The sequence below is a fragment of the Eptesicus fuscus genome, chromosome 12, assembly GCF_027574615.1.
Source record: "Eptesicus fuscus isolate TK198812 chromosome 12, DD_ASM_mEF_20220401, whole genome shotgun sequence".
NCBI lineage: Eukaryota > Metazoa > Chordata > Mammalia > Chiroptera > Vespertilionidae > Eptesicus > Eptesicus fuscus.
In genome coordinates, this window is record NC_072484.1 from 86637503 (window position 1) to 86654496 (window position 16994).

At 48.9% G+C, this 16994-nt stretch overlaps 1 protein-coding gene across 3 annotated transcripts in view; it reads right to left on the reverse strand.

Annotated features, from left to right (window-relative positions):
* Nucleotides 1-16994, reverse strand: part of MAPRE2 (microtubule associated protein RP/EB family member 2) — a 118342-nt gene that overhangs the window by 87239 nt on the left and 14109 nt on the right. For all 3 annotated transcript variants that reach the window (XM_054724076.1, XM_028155701.2, XM_054724075.1), the window contains exon 2: nt 7734-7795. Coding sequence is in view for 1 of the 3 variants with exons in the window: in XM_028155701.2 (XP_028011502.1) it covers nt 7734-7795 (62 nt within the window). In the remaining 2 variants the exon portion in view is untranslated. The remainder of the gene's footprint in view (nt 1-7733; nt 7796-16994) is intronic.

The window sequence follows — 16994 nt, forward strand, 5'->3', positions numbered from 1 at the left end:
TTCCAGCATGTAATAACTACAAGAGTTTCATCAAAAGGTGATGAAGCTTGGGTGGCTCAACAAGGGCTGAGCCACATACGTAGTTTACCTGTTGGAGCGACAAAACAGCACTTCCACCAAACCTGAGTAGGATTGTCTGCTGCCAGACAGCTCAGGGCATTTTATTGCCTCTTGTTGGCCAGGCACCTGAACAGCTGTAGGCTATTCCCCAAACTGACAATGCTTCTGTACCCTACCCTTTGAAACCTTACCCTTTGAAGTGTATTATCTCCACCTTTCCTTAGGACAAACTGTGTTAATAAATAGCATGGGGTCCTTAGACAAGGGTGTAGTCTTTCAGCTCCTTTAGCTGAAGCACCTCTGACCCCCAATGCCTTTCAAAATTATCTTTCGTCTTTGGACTCCTTCTTGAATCTACGCATCAGCTACTTTCTCCAGATTGCAGCACCCTTTGTAAGGCTGGGACAAGAACCCCCGCAGCTGTGGGGTCTCTTGTCTGGTTAGAGCCAAGTTCCGCAGAGGTCCGTGGTGAGGCCGGGCCACAGGCCCCCAGAGTGTCTCTCCAGCTGGTCGCTTCCACTCGGGCCCGACCTGCTGAGAGCAGCCCTCGCCCTCTGCACGCACAGCGCTGGGCTCGGGAAAGCACTTATCCCTGTGGTCTCCCCCCCACCATCCTGGAGACGAGCTACTGCAGCTTGGACCCAGGGCTGCGGAGCAGAGCCAACACACTTCACAACGTCAGGAGGCGGCTCAAGTCCATGCGTGTGACCTGCGCTGCACAAACCCCATGCAAAGGCCACATTCGGGTCAGGAGAAGGAGCATCGCTTTGCTGGTGCCAATCAAGGCGTGAGGCTTAATACCACTGAAGAGACTTAAGAATAACCCCCCATGCTGCCTCAAGATGCAATTCTAAAATGCATAATTAGCCTGTATTACTTTTCCCATCTTCTTTTCTCCTCTCCCCCGTCTCTAAGCAAAAGAATCATTGACTTCCACCCTTTAAATTCATCACTGTAGCCATGCCCAGCACGGAGGGAAAAGCCCAATCACAGGCCAACACATGACCCAGCTGGCATGCCTCAGTCATTGAGCGTTGACCTATGAACCAGGAGGTCACGGTTCGATTCCACGGTCAGGGCACATGCCCGGGTTGCGGGCTTGATCCCCAGTGTGGGGCGTACAGGAGGCAGCGACCAATGATTCTCTCTCATCATTGATGTTTCTATCTCTCTCCCTCGCCCTCCCTCTCTGAAAGCAATAAAACAACAACCACCAAAAAAACTCATGTCTGTCCAGCCTCTCGGAAGTCCTGCACACTGTTCCCTGGCCAAAGGCAGAGCCCCGGGGCGAGGGGAGAGGTGTCTGTGCCAGACAGGAAGATCCTAAATTTACTGAAAAGCTCTTTTTCTGATTCCCCTTGAATATCAATCAGGCAAATGTGAGAGCCAAGTTTTCTGCATGATTTTACGCACAATTATAATTCTTTCCACAATGGGAAGTGGAGTTTAAGCGAACTTTTGGATCCTGTTCCACAGATCTTGCTGCTACATTTTGTGAAATTTGGCATTCTTGTTTCCATCTGCTGACGAAAAGCACGGTTTGCAGTTATCACTAGATCTGACATAGGTTCATCTGTATAAAATGCTTTGTTCTACGACAGTCTGAAGAAAGTAGCATTTAACGTCTGAAGGCAAATAATACTCCACGAGTGAGGGATGGTGTCAGCGTGTGAACGGAGGGAAGAGGGACCCGGAATGTTAATACTTTGCGAAGGGGTTTGAAGAGATCTCCGTGCTTCCTAGCTTCAAGTTGGAAGCTTAAGCACGTGCGGCAAATAGGATCTAGATGGGAAAGTTGCTAATATCCCATTAGCAGAGCAGGATTAGAAGTTCACCGAAAACCCGATACTCACAGCCCTGAACTCTGAGTGCTTCTAACGCAATGAAACCGGGCACACCCCCGCCCCTCCCCCCCCCCACCATAAACTGCACCCCTGAAAGCTATCTGAGAGAGCCAGCACCCACTGTGAGCTGGAGCAGCAACACTTCGTTTTATGTAAAAATAAAGGTTTTTGTATATAAAGGTTTTGACCAAAAAAACTTAAACTTATTCTTTACTGTAATATATTTGACCTTTATGATGAAATAAAAATAGTTGGATTATCACATTCCTATAATGAAAAATATTTGATCCTATCACAAATGCCGCCTAATACAATGGCTATATTTTCACTTCTCCACCAGCCTGGAGAAATACTACTGGGTAAGAAACATCGAGGCGTCAGTAAATTTAAAAATAAGTTTATCATCCTGGGTATCGTCTTGTTAGTAGCCTCAGTTCAGATTCCTAACCAATGAGTCTGAAATTATTATACATCTTTATTCTCCCTCCTCCCTTTTTAAATCCATCCTGATCAAGTGTTTACCCAACCAAAAAATCCTATCAATTCTTTTCCAGCTGCCTCTCTCAGTATTTTTTGTTTGTTTGTTTCTAGCAAATTCATATCATCAGGAATGTGGACAAATGCAGTAGCTCCCAAGAGTCTGTCTTTCCCGCTCTCCTTTCCTTCCCATCTATTCTGTCTATGTGAATAATATGTCAGTTGTCATTTGTAGAAAATGCACATTCAGAATCGAGTGCTACAATGAAAAAAAAAATCAAGGTTGTTGATAAGATACAGCTTTCAAAAACGAGTGTGCCTGGGTTAGGCCATTATTACTAGGCCATGTTTTCTTTTCTTTTTAAAATATTTTATTGATTTTTTACAGAGAGGAAGGGAGAGGGATAAGAGAGTTAGAAACATCAATGGATTAGCTGCCTCCTGCACACCCCCTACTGGGGATGTGCCCCCAACCAAAGTACATGCCCTTGACAGGAATCGAACCTGGGACCCTTCAGTCGGCAGGCCGACGCTCTATCCACTGAGCCAAACCGGTCAGGGCTAGGCCACGTTTTCTTAAGCAGGAGGAAGAGCGGCTGGCTCCTCTTAATCCGAGACACCCATCTAGAATTGTTATTCCTGGCGGGAGACAACATTGTCATCACATAAGGTGCCAAGCACTCAATTCACATTTTTCGACAAACCAAGCCCAGTTTCCCTAAGCCAGGCACCAGAGAAGGGTACTAATGGCTCAGTCCCGCTCCTAAGCCAAGGTACTGCTGCCTGAGTGGCATTCCCGCACGCCGGTCTGAGACGTGCCACTCCCCAGGAGCAAAAATAAAGTGAGAAGCAAGACTCCCACGAGGGAAGCTCTCCGCAGCGATATGACCTAGCCCAGCCATTGCCCTGAAAGGGCGTGACACGCCAGCACTGGGAATACCACAGGGCAGGGGGGCTGGCTGCCCCTCTCCAAAGCGGAGTCCCAAGTATCGGAAAATACAAAACCCGCGTGGCTCAGCACTCAGTCTCCGGGGCATCTGAGGTTTTACGTGACCTTTACCGTCCACGTTTATTAATGCAGTTTGTGGTTAACCTGATCATCTGTGATCCCTTTGAACTGCTCTCTTGAAGCCTGAATGTGACTAACTTTAGGACAGAGACAAACACGCCAGCGCATGCATCTGGGGCAGGATGCTATTTGAGGCGAGGGATGCTGGAAATCTGTGTCACACGCAGTACCAGTCGCCGGGCAACCTGACGCCACGCCAGCTGTACAGACTTTCACAGAACCTGTGGGGAGCCTGTGCTGAGCGGCTCAGGTGTGGGGGAGGGAGACGGTTGCAGTAGAATGCATCACCAAGCACCGCTCTTGGGAACGTTATGTTTTGGAAGTTAGAAATTATGGATGTGAAAAACAATGAGATCTAAGGTAACATCCAATCAGGAATCTCATAGCACAACAGCTGCCTTCCCAGGGGGTGTGGGAACAAGGTGTGAGGCCGCCAGGGGGGTATTGTTTAACCCGTTGGGACCGATTAGTTTAAAGTCTGCCAATTAGCTTTGAAGGCGACTCCGTGCGTCAAATAATGGCAGGTTGGAATAATAATAATATGTCAGCTCTGTAGGCTGTTCTACAGACTTTAACCCTACACTCATGAACAGCGAGGCCGCATGGAACACTGCTCGACAAGGTTAAAGAGCAGCTCACAGAGATGTGCACAAGGTATCGCTACAGTATGTAAAACGGTGTGAAGGAGGGCTAGAAGGGAAAGACTAGAACAAATGATCTGTTAGGGGAGGATTATAGGCGATTTGCTTTTTGTGATTTCCACTATTAATTTCAATAACGGAAATTTTGGAAATACTACAGAAGTAGAAGAAAATGTACACGTGCGAGACATTTGAGAAGGAATGCAGGCAGCAGCTGGACGCTGGGAGATAGTTACAACTTAAATGATTGTAAGTAATCTAATCTATTTCTCATAAAACATAAGTATAGGTCAGTGCCAAGTGGCTTGAGGCTTTTACCTCAATGGTAACTAAGACGTTGAAATGTGTCTTTGTTTCTTGCGTGATTTTAATCCAAATGAGCAATTGTACGTCTTCTAGGACACTAACAGTTGTGTTGCCACCAAGAGGTCATCTGTGGTCAACATGGCCGGGGTGGTGTGAGGGGAGTGAGGGCAGGAGGGAAGGGGGAGGAGAGGAGGAATACAGGTTCAACTTCTGAGATAATCAGGATTAGTCACACACACACACACACACACACACACACACACACACACACACACACTAAAGTCATTTGCTCCCATAACCTCCACTCTACTTCCACTCCCTTCCCACCTCCCCCTGCCCCGAAGGCTTTCTGGTTCACAGGCAGTTCCAAACGTGTGTCCGGGTGTGAGTCCTGCTTGTGGAAGTAACTTTGGATTCACACCTGCGGGGGGTCTAATCTCGCCTCTGCCACGTACTAGCTATGTGCCTTGAACACACGAGTCATCTCTCTGAAACTCAATTTCCTCACCCATGAAAAGCATAGGGCATGTACAGATTGAGACAATGCTTGAGTTGTAGCTGAGTGCTTGGACCCAGCAGGCACTAAATGTTGGAGTTGGGTTGTAGGAGGCATGAAATAAAGTTTGTTCTCTCTCCCATTTCCCCCTTGGCACACAGGACCCTGTGCTCAGCACTGGAGAGACAGTTTATGGAGAACTGGACGTGAACCCGCCTCGGCTGCAGGCTGTTCTCAGATCTTGCTCCCCCCCCCCCCATAATTACCCTCCCAGGGACCAGGATCCCTGGTCATAACCGACGACGCAGCATGAGGCCAGGCCATACTTGTCTGCACCTCCAGACCAGAGCGAGCTCCCAGGAGGCTGTTTGTAAGATGTACTGAAAGCGTCAGTTCTCGCTAATCTGGCTTCTAGAGCTGGTGGCCCAGTACAGCAGCCAGTGGCCACGTGTGGCTCTTCACGTGACATGAATTAAAATAAAATACAACTGGAAATGCATCTAAAATGTTCTCCAATCACGTGAACACATTCCGGTCACTCAATGTGCACATGTGGCGAGTGGCTACCAAATATGATGGCCCAGACGCAGGGCATCTTCATCATCAACCCCAGGCGTTTAGGAACTGCTCCGGGCCATCCGTGGGAGCGAGACGTGTCCGAGGGCTAGTGCCCAGCATCTTTGTTTATTAATCCTTTTCTTTGTAATGACTCTCAGGCCAGAAAACTCAGCTCAGACAGTGAAGGGGGCAGAAGAAACCCGCTTCTTGTTTTTTTTTTTTTATAAATATATTTTTATTGATTTTCCACAGAGAGGAAGGGAGAGGGATAGAGAGCTAGAAACATCGATGAGAGAGAAACATCGACCAGCTGCCTCCTGCACACCCCCCACCGGGAATGTGGCCGCAACCAAGGTACGTGCCCTTGACCGGAATCGAACCTGGGACCTTTCAGTCCGCAGACCGACGCTCTATCCACTGAGCCAAACCGGTTTCGGCAGAAACCCGATTCTTGGCTAGGGAGCCCCACTAGATACAAGCATTGCAGGCTCCAGCCTGAGCGACCTCAGTAGCATTCTTTCCACGGACCTCAGCCCCCTCGGAAAGAACACGTTGGTAAGATACGTCAACCTTTTCTGCTGGCCACAATGCGAGCACTCCACCAGATTCCAGAACTCTCTGTGGAAGGCAGAAATCTCCGGAAGGGGTACCGTGTACTACAGGGTTGCTAAGCAGTCGGCAGTTTAATTTCTGAATGCAGAAAGCAGCTGACTCCAGTCGGTGCCACAAGTACCCATGACAAGCAGTACACGTTGGTGGATGAGGGATGGGACACCCAATTACTCCAACTCTTCTACGTCTCATTATCAGTCAAGTCAATGGTTAACGAAGGCCGGTCTCTCAGAATCTAGTCTGTCCACAGGGGGCGCTCGTGCGTTAGTTACAACCCTGTACTAATAAACTCATAAACCAGTCAACAGCTCTTACCCCTACAACATTCCAAAAAGAAAGCATCAGCCTACTTTACAATAAATGCATTGTCCTCATGATCAAGTTTCATATTTCCCCAAAGAGGGGCTCCTGTCCAGTTTTCTTCAGCTCGGGTACGCGGGCCCTCTGCCGGGGAGACCAGCACAACCGCAGGCTCACGCCTCCCACCCCGTGTGCATGTGTCCATGCTTCTAGGCACCCGTCGGCTTCTCCCCACAAAGGCCTTTCCAGTTCCCTCTGCCCCAACTCAGCCCCTGAGCCAGCGCGGGGCCCCGAAGAGTCCAGCTGCTTGGACACCACCCAGGGGGGAAGTTTACTAGAGCAAACCCCTATTTAAGTAAATGAATTATGTTAATTTAATATAATTTTGTACCTGTATGTTTCACTGGGTTCAATATCAAGGCAACTCCTTGCAAGTCTACGCTTCTGTTGGAGAAGAATTTTAGTTTCTCTTCTAAATGACTCTATTTTAAAACGATCATCAGCCATAATGTTTATCACAAAGACACCGCAAGGCAAACAGGGGACATCACCCATGGATTTGAGCTTGTAAAGCTCACCAAATACAGTTTGGAGAATCATCGAAGAACGGAGTTCTAGTTTTATCATTCCAGAAAGAAAGCAGCACATATACCCCACACTCCTTTATCCCCCCGACGGAAAAACGTTGCTGCTGGGGGGAAAAAAGTAAAACGAGAGGTGTTTGGAGCGCCTCTGACGAAATCCAGGGCGCTAGGCTGAGCGAGGCTGTTCTCTGGACAGTCAAGGCTCAGAGCGTGGAAGCCTGTCGATGGCTTTCCAAAGATTGCCATCTGGTGGAACTTTGGTTAATTGTTCCTTTGTTCTGGGGAGCCCTGACGTGAACCTGGAGACTCAGTACCAGCAGGAAAGAACTGAAGGTCAAATGACTGCGTCTCAAACACAAATCCCAAACTGGACAGGGAGGCACCCCGGGTCTTCACCTCCTTCCCCAGACACCCTGTCTCTCTCTATTGTCAAGTCAACAGAGCAGTCGCCTTGGTTTTTAACAAGATCAAACAATCGCTTACCATTAGAAACGTCTCTTCCTCCACGTATCCTTCATTAGGTCTCTAACAGTAAACTTTAATTGGCTTGCCCACTTTTAGAGGAATTGCTCATAGCGGTTAATTAGCCCTCAGTACCCATGGGATGTGGAATATAGTTTGAGAAAATAACGTTTTAACCAAGCGTGTTTGCTCAAATATTTGCATTAGTTGTATCATGCCATTTTGAGGATAAATTTATGACAAAGGTATTAATAATACTCCAATTTGATCTGTAAACGACTTAGTCTGTAAGTCACACTAACATAATTGACATCGAAACCTTACCTTGCGCATCCGGGCTCTCTCCCCGGCTGTCGAGATGAACTGTTCCTCTGAGAGGGGGGATGCTGGAATAGAAAAAAACGGAAAGAGAAATTAAGAGTGAGCATGGAACACGGTGAAAACACAGGAGCAAAGAGTTATCCTTTAGTTCACCGGGTGTGGCCAACAACACAAAAGGGGATGAAAGGAAACACGCACACACAACACCCAACCCCAGTGGCTTTTCCCAGGGGAGAGAGGTCAGCCAAACAATAGGGTTCTCAATCCACGTTATTCTTGGGCGGCTTTATCACAGGGTGTGAGCATTTAGTCTGTCGGTCCTATGAGGAGCACCCCCCCCCCCCCCGCCATGTGATGAGAATCGTGTGTTAGCAGGAAACCCGGGACAGTGCTTCTCATGGGGTATCACATGTCAACAGCAATGAAAATACTGACTTCCCCAAACTTAGGTAATTTGCAGGTTTTGTATCGACCCAGGCTTCGTCTCTTAGTCAACAGATTTGTGTTCATTTTAACAGGGTAAGCATTAAAAACAATGCCAGGGCCCGGCCGGCGTGGCTCAGTGGTTGCGCGTCGACCTATGAACCAGGAGGTCACAGTTGGATTCCAGGTCAGGGCACATGCCCGGGGTTGTGGGCTCGATCCCCAGTAGGGGGCATGCAGGAGGCAGCCGATCAATGATTCTCCCTCATCATTGATGTTTCTATCTCTCTCTCCCTCTTCCTTCCTCTCTCTGAAATAATAAAAAAATACATTAAAAAAAAACAAAACAAAACAAAAATGCCAGGATCAAACGTCAAAATATGTGCACCCACAAGTAATAGTTTGCGTTCTTTATGTGAATTAACTATTTCTCTTCGCTGTGGCTAAAGGATAAAGTAAACAGATGAAGGGCAGATCCAATTTAGAGGCTGGGACGTGTGTCCCAGCTCCAGGCTGTGAGGGTCCAGTGTCAGGGGCGGGGTGGAGGGAAACGGGGGGGGGGGGGGGAGGCTCATGCAGATGCTGCTCACAAGGACCTAAGATGCAGGCAGGATCCCTGATGGTCTTCCCCGTCCCCGAGAAACAAGTTAGCAATGACCCCGCTCCACCTTCCACCTAAGCCTTTCCCTGCACACGACTCTGTTTCCTGTGTGTGGCCCTTTCAGAAATGCCTTTGGTGTGGCAGGCCCGACATAAGGGGGTGGATCCCAGGCATGGTTCTGAGATGTCACTCAGAGAAGGATTTTAGGAAAGGGGGGCCCGACCAGCATGGCTCAGTGGTTGAGCATCGACCTGGTCAGGGCACAGGCCCGGGCTGCCAGCTTGGTCCCCAGTAGGGGGTGTGCAGGAGGCAGCTGATCAATGATTCCCTCTCACCATTGATGTTTCTCCCCCTCTCTCTCTTCCTCTCTGAAATCAATAAAAATATATTAAAAAAAAAAAGAAAGGGAGGCAAGAGAAGATGGTAAGTGAAAAAAAGGCAAATAAATGGTAAGTGCTAGAGTAAAAGTAAAGGAGACAGCTGAGTTTTCACTGTCACACTAGTCAGTAAGGGACCTCAAAAGAATCTAGTGAACACAAGAAACTGAAGAACAAAACAGATCCAGAGACACTGAAACATGCAACAGACTGATGTATTTCCGAAGGTGGAGGGAGGGGGTGTGGGAGAGACTAAATAAAGAACTTATATGCATATATGCATAGCCCATGGACAAACATTAGTGCAGAGAAAGCTTGGGGAGGGGGCAGGAGTGGGGTGGAGGGGGTTAACGGGGGACAAAGGGGGACATATTTGTAATACTTTGAACAATAAAGTTTTAAAAAAAACAGAAAATTTAACATGAATGGTTTCAAGAACTGCACTCTGGTAACCTGACACTTTTTCCCCTTCAGATAGAACAGGTGGAATTTCTTTATGTGTTTTATAGCAGAATTTAATTTTATGGGTATTTCATTCCCAACCCCCCCGCCCCCACAATTTATAGAAAGTTGGTAAAATTAAGAAAATCAGTTTAAAGAAAATCTCTTTCTATCCATGCTCATTTCTTTCTTGAGCCTTCCAACCTTCTAGAAATATTAACTGAGTCGGAATAAAATGTTCACTTGCCCTCTCTGCCTGGCACCATAGCTGCTGGGTGCTGGTCACAGCACTGGCCACCAAGCTGGGAAGCCAGAGCAGACGGTTCCTAGTTTATCTATAAACCAGATAATTAGCCCTTAGAAAACTCGGGCCTGGCTGCGCACAACTGGCCTTTTTCTGCTCTCTGACAACAACCCATTGCTAATGTCCAACAGCTGCAATGGATCCGTTTGGAGAAGAATGAGATCATTTATTGAACACCCCGGCACAGGCCATTTCACACACTTTGTCTAATTTAATCCTCAAAGCCATCTTATGACAAATGAAGAAAAACGAGGCTCAGCGTAGGGAGCCGTTTGCCCAAATATCACACAGCTGGGTTCTAATGTAGTCTGATGGATTCTAGTGTCAGCTCTCACGTCCACAGCATACACCTTAAAAGCCAGCCCCTCACCATTGATTTGAAATGCCTGGAGAGCGACGGCTCCAGGATATAGTAGGTGCTCAATAAGACAACATCTTGCAAGGGTGGAGGTCTAGGGCCCCCTCTAGTGGGGGTGGCAGGGGAGACAACAGTTTGTTTTTTTCTGTGGTGTTTAGTAGATGTAGAGCAGTTATTGTCTATGAGTTTCACACTTTATATAAAGATTAACTCAAAATGGATCACTACATAAACGTAAAATGTAAGAACCATGAAACATTCAGAAAAAAACCCAGAACAATCTTTGGAATCTAGGGCCTGGCAAAGAGTTCTTGACCTTAACCCCCAAAACACAATCCATAAAAGGGAAGATTGATAACTTGGACTTCATCAAAACTTAGAACTTTTGCCCACATGAAGTAGATGTAAATATAAGCTTTAAATTAGGAGAAAATATTAGCAAACTACATATCTGACAAAGCGCTAGCATTTAAAATTAAGAACTTTCAAACTTCAACAGTAAAAAACAAACCCCAAACAATTGGAAAATGGGCAAAATACATGAACAGACATTTAACTGAGGAAAATATACAGATAGCAAATAAGCACATGAATTGATATTCAACATCATTAGCCACTAGGTAAGAGAAAATTAAAAACCATATAATGAGAGATCACTCTACACCTAACAGAATGGCTAAAATAAAGAGTGACAACACGACAGGCTGACGAGGACGAGAAGAAACTAGATCATTCACCGATGGCTTGTGAGAAGGTACAATGGTTCAGCTACTCTGGAAACATTTGACTTAAAAAAACACACAGCTAAACATACAACCCACCAATTGTACTCCTAGGGATTTCCCCAAGGAAGTTAAAAATGTATGTTTATAGCAAAGTTATTATAGTGGTCAAGAACTGGACACAACCCAGATACCCTTTGACCGGTTAATGGTTAAACAAACTGTGGTATATCCATAGCGTGGAATATGCCTCAGCAATAAAAAGAAACCAGCTCCTGACATTTACAAAAACCTGAGTGAATTTCCAGAGAATGATGCTGAATGAAAAGAGCCATTTATCTAACATTCTTGAAATGAGAAAACGATAGACATGGAACACAGATTAGCGGTTGCACGGCGTTCAGGAGGGAGTGAGGGCTGGAGGGGAGGGAGCGCAGTCAGAAAAGGGCAGCACAAGGCATCCTTGTGGCGATGAAAATGTCCTGTGCCTTGAACGAGAGTTGATGTCACATCCCGGTGGTGACACTGTGTAGATTTTCAAGATGTCACCCCTGAGGGGGAAACTGAGTAAGGCTTACATGCAATATCTCTGTATTGTTTCTTCTAGCTAGAAAAACGTACACTTGTTTCTAAATAAAGTTTAATCCAAGAAATCAGGAGATTGGACAGCAACTAGGCTTGAACAAGATAACTCCCTTCTTTCATTTCCTTCCTTTTCCAGAGAAGAACAAAAGCCCCAGAGCAGTGAGCAAGATGGGGTTGGGAATTTGCTCCCCTTTGCACAGATCCGAGAAAAAAATAATCTCACCTGTGGTTTCAGCACTCAGGGCCCACTGCCGGCCTATCTTGGCATTTTCTCTGCCGTGAACCCTTCTCCTATGTTTACCCCCCCAACCCTTCATGAACATTCAAAATATTGTTACACACACTCCCAAACCCAGAAGGGACTTCCGAAGCGCAGTATAACACCTGCACTTTGGACATGACCTCTCATACCTCCCAGCCGATGCTACCCAAGAATTCCCAAAATTCCCACATCGTGCTCTTTGCACAGGAGCAGAGTCCATCCCTGGGGTTTGTGTGGGTGACAAGGCAGGGGTTCTGTACTGGAACCTGGACCTCACACTAAGTGAGGGCATACCCTTCACCACCCCGCTAACGGGGAGCTGGCCGAGGCCCCCCCACGCTGGGAGAGGCCGCGGTGACTTTCCCTCTTCTCGCTCCGGCACCACCAGCGCCTCGGAAACACACCGCTGTCAGCCAACGCCCCCTCCGGGCTTGCCGGCTTTGTGTTCATAGAAAAGACCCAACGCCTTTGTGAGGACGAGAGCCAGGACGCGGTCAAACTCTTCCCCAAAGCACATTCTCTGTTTCCACAAAACTCCATTTCCCTCATCCTCTGGAAACTGCAGATCCCCTTCCATCAAACAGACTCTGGATTCTGCCACCTCCCCGCCCCCAAAAAGACTGCTTTCTTGCACGACCATAAAAAAGCAAATTGTGGTACAGCCATACCATCGGCACATAAGAGATATGTCAGAATGGGGAAAAAGGGCAGTAAAGTTATTTCCGGTCACGCCATGCCATGGAAAAGTGAAGAGCTCTCTCTCGCCCTCTCTCACTCTCTCTGTAGTGCTCTGTTCCACCAGCGAGGCCGCTGATCAATGCAAGGGTCAAGCCCTCCCCTCACAGAGACGGAAATTGCTCCTCCCCAGCTGCTCCCAGCTTTTCCAAGACTGTCCCACCCCCTTGGACCCGAACCCCCTTTTCCTCTCAGGGGCTGACTAAGCTATCTTGGGATTTTCACAATGAACTGCATCCTAAATGCCAAACCCCCTCCGGCTACTCAGCGATATGGAATCACTCCAGTTGCATATCGCATTCTTTAGTGTGGGAGGCCCAGAGCTTTCTAGAAATACAGCAGCTTGTAAGCTTTCCCAGAAGGTCACAGGCTATTAATCCTTAGCCGATCCTACTCCTTAACAGCTTCCAGAGAGCCCGCCCCTGCCAGCACCTCCTCCATTAGCTTCTCGGTCTCCAGCTGGGATCTGGGTCTTCCCCAGTGCATGGGCGGGGGGGAGGGGGGTCAAGAGCCTACAAAATTCAACGCCCCCAGAGGGTGGGGGAGGTGACCAGGGCATGACTGTTGGGAAGCACTGAGCTGAGCACCCACCAGGGAAACCAGAACCAAATGAGAGTATCTGGCAAGTAACGGGGTGCAGTCACACCGAATGGTGGGCATTGAGTATGGTACAGAACATTCCTCTAAGAAAGGCAAACGACCAAAGGACCCACATTGTGTATTTAAGGGCTTTTGGAAAACGTTAGCTGGCGGATCATGGGATTTGGGTGGTAGATGTTAAGAAGAGCAATAACATTACGAACTTATGGTTCTGTGATTTGGATATATATATATATATAATTTATTCCCCAGAAACTACCTACCTAATTGGCTAGCTATACTACAACAGAAATCCAGGACTTTCCACACAAACTGGGCCTCACCCTCCCGTCTCAGAACCCTCCTTTATCCATCTGCTGCTGCCCATCATGGGCATAGCCTGCCCTTTCCATTCTAGATAGAACGTTCATAGTGCTAAACTTACAAAAGTAAAATCCTAAAGAAAAAACGACGTGGGACCAACTGCACGCAGGAGCCACGCACATGCAGTATAATTCTGAGAAGCTTTCCCTTGCACTTTTACCCATTTCTAATCGGCTGTCCTTGAAAATAAAGTAGTTGGCCCAGCCCCGTGGTCGGCAAACTGCGGCTCGCGAGCCATATGCGGCTCTTTGGCCCCTTGAGTGTGGCTCTTCCACAAAATACCACGGCCTGGGCGAGTCTATTTTGAAGAAGTGGCGTTAGAAGAAGTTTAAGTTTAAAAATGTGGCTCTCAAAAGAAATTTCAGTCGTTGTACTGCTGATGCTTGGCTCTGTGGACTGATGAGTTTGCCGACCACTGGCCTAGAAGAATGGCCTTTCCTCGTGGGTGTGACTGCCAACGGGACGGAGCAGAATGTTCATGGACCAGGGCAGCAGCGCGGAGATGCACCTGCAGAGCTGAGGGTTCCAATTCAGGGTTTGGGTCCTCCTGGAAACCATGCTTCATGTTTGTCCTGTCTTTGTTGTTGTTGTTGTTTCTTTAATATATTTTTATTGAATTCAGAGAGGAAGGGAGAGGGGAGAGAGACAGAAACATCCATGATGAGAGGGAATCACTGATTGGCTGCCTCCTGCACGTCCCACACTGGGGATGGATCCCACAACCTGGACATGTGCCTAGACCAGATTTGAACCCGGGACCCTTCAGTCCACCGGCTGATGCTCTATCCGCTGAGCAAAGCCGGCGAGGGCTGCCTTGTCTTGACAGTAACATATTTAAAATGTTGGAAAGGTAACATGTGCGATCTAAGTAAGACTGACAGTGACCAGAGGGCTGCTACGACCTGGCTCAGAAGATGGATAACCATTCTCCAAGCCCTGTGTTTTAAATCTCTTTTGCTTCTTGTCCTTGCCCGCTCTGCTGCTCTTGGTGGTGGGGACCATGTTGGCGTTCGGTGACTGTGTAGCTACGAGAAACCATCGGAGGCAGGCCTTCTTGTCTTTGCCTGGATCCGGGGCAGCCCAATACAACCCACACCAGCCTGGGCTGGTCGTTCTGTTTCCCATGTCTTCCCTTGTCTCCAATGGGACATGAGGCCTCTTTCCGTCTCAGACCAGGCCGGCTGCTGGAGAGCCGGAGCCTCCAACACTAACAGCCTCACTGGGAAAAGGGAGCTCAGCAGGGCTTCTGAGTCAAAGCTTTTGTTTTGTTTGTTAATCCTCACCTGAGGATACTTTTTTCCATTTGCTTTTAGAGAGAATGGAAAGGAGAGGGAGAGACAGAAAAACACCGATGTAAGATGTAAGAGAGACACATCGATGGGTTGCCTCCTGTACGCACCCTGACCAGGGCCAGGGATCAAGCCTGCAACCAAAGCACATGCCCTTGACCAGAATCGAACCCAGGACCCTTCAGTCTGAGGGCCAACGCCCTATCCACTGAGCCACACCGGCTAGGGCTGAGTAAATGCTTTTTAAAAATACGTCTGCTGTGCCAGAAATCACACTACTTTCATATGTATTTTGAGGAGAGCCAATGGCATTCTCCACGTGTTAAGTGGAATTTTACCACTCTGCCTGTTCCAATTTAACGAAATAATTCTAGTGGACTATCAAAACCATCCTTTCCTCATGTTTTGAAAAATGTGTGGATTCTCCAAAGAGAGAAAATGTAGCCCCCACGGCATTTTCTATTACATTTTATTCTAAGAAAGACGGATTAGCAGCCACCTTTCCGAGCCCGGGGCTAAGCTGGGGAAAGGGAAGGTACAGATGAGAGCCCCTCCTCCTTCATGGGCTGGAGGCGAGGTGAACTGAGGTGTTGAATTGCACTTTAAGCGGAGCTGGGATGAGACCCAGGTCCCGGACCATCAGCTCAAACGGACTTGTTAGTACAATGAGAACAAGAAGAAGGTGCCTCACTTGCCGAGGTTTTAAGAGAAGATCATTGTTCGAATGAGGGGGGAGTTAGAGACAGCCATTTTCCATCTTAACTCAGGCTTATTTTTCTTTTGAATCTTTTGATGTGGTCGCTTCCTCTTTGACTATCATTTCTCCCACGCTTTGCATCTGGAATAACTTTAATTTGCTCCTTTAATTTTTTCATCTCTAGAACTTCTACTCAGGACCATTCGTAACAAACTTTGGTGGTTTTTCAGAGAGAGATCAAAAGGTATAGAAGAAGTCTCTCAACTAATGTCCTACAAATGAGCAGAACAGTAACAAAGCCCAAGATGAGTAAGTATTTAACATTTTAAAACAACCTCCCCGCCCACACACACATGTGGAAAACAAACCAAAAAATGCGCGTGGCTTTCAGATCCCAGGAGCAACCCAAACGCACCGGGAAGCCTCACAGGAGAACGTGCTGGGAAGCTTCTCTGCCCATTGGGATGGGCCCCACGCCCGCGGGGAACTGTGACTCAGGGATTTAGGCCTGGCCTCGGTGTAAGGATCAGCCATGGTCCTGCCCAGCCCGCCGGCTCACCTGCGTCAGACTGATCAACAGGTACACTCCCAAGGTGTCAGCTGACACACAAAACCGCACCCAAGGCCCCGGTCTGGGCACCTGACCATGCACAGCATCGCCCGGCCAGGCCCGGGTCTGGGCACCTGACCATGCACAGCATCGCCCGGCCAGGCCCGGGTCTGGGCACCTGACCATGCACAGCATCACCCCGGCCAGGCCCGGGTCTGGGCACCTGACCATGCACAGCATCGCCCGGCCAGGCCCCGGTCTGGGCACCTGACCATGCACAGCATCACCCCGGCCAGGCCCGGGTCTGGGCACCTGACCATGCACAGCATCGCCCGGCCAGGCCCGGGTCTGGGCACCTGACCATGCACAGCATCGCCCGGCCAGGCCCGGGTCTGGGCACCTGACCATGCACAGCATCGCCCGGCCAGGCCCGGGTCTGGGCACCTGACCATGCACAGCATCGCCCGGCCAGGCCCCGGGTCTGGGCACCTGACCATGCACGGCATCGCCCGGCCAGGCCCCGGTCTGGGCACCTGACCATGCACAGCATCGCCCCGGCCAGGCCCCGGGTCTGGGCACCTGACCATGAAGAGCATCACCCCGGCCAGGCCCGGGTCTGGGCACCTGACCATGCACAGCATCACCCCAGCCAGGCCCCGGGTCTGGGCACCTGACCATGAAAAGCATCACCCCACCCAGGCCCCGGGTCTGGGCACCTGACCATGAAAAGCATCACCCCGGCCAGGCCCGGGTCTGGGCACATGACCATGCACAGCATCGCCCCGGCCAGGCCCCGGGTCTGGGCACCTGACCATGAAGAGCATCACCCCGGCCAGGCCCGGGTCTGGGCACCTGACCATGCACAGCATCACCCCAGCCAGGCCCCGGGTCTGGGCACCTGACCATGAAAAGCATCACCCCACCCAGGCCCCGGGTCTGGGCACCTGACCATGAAAA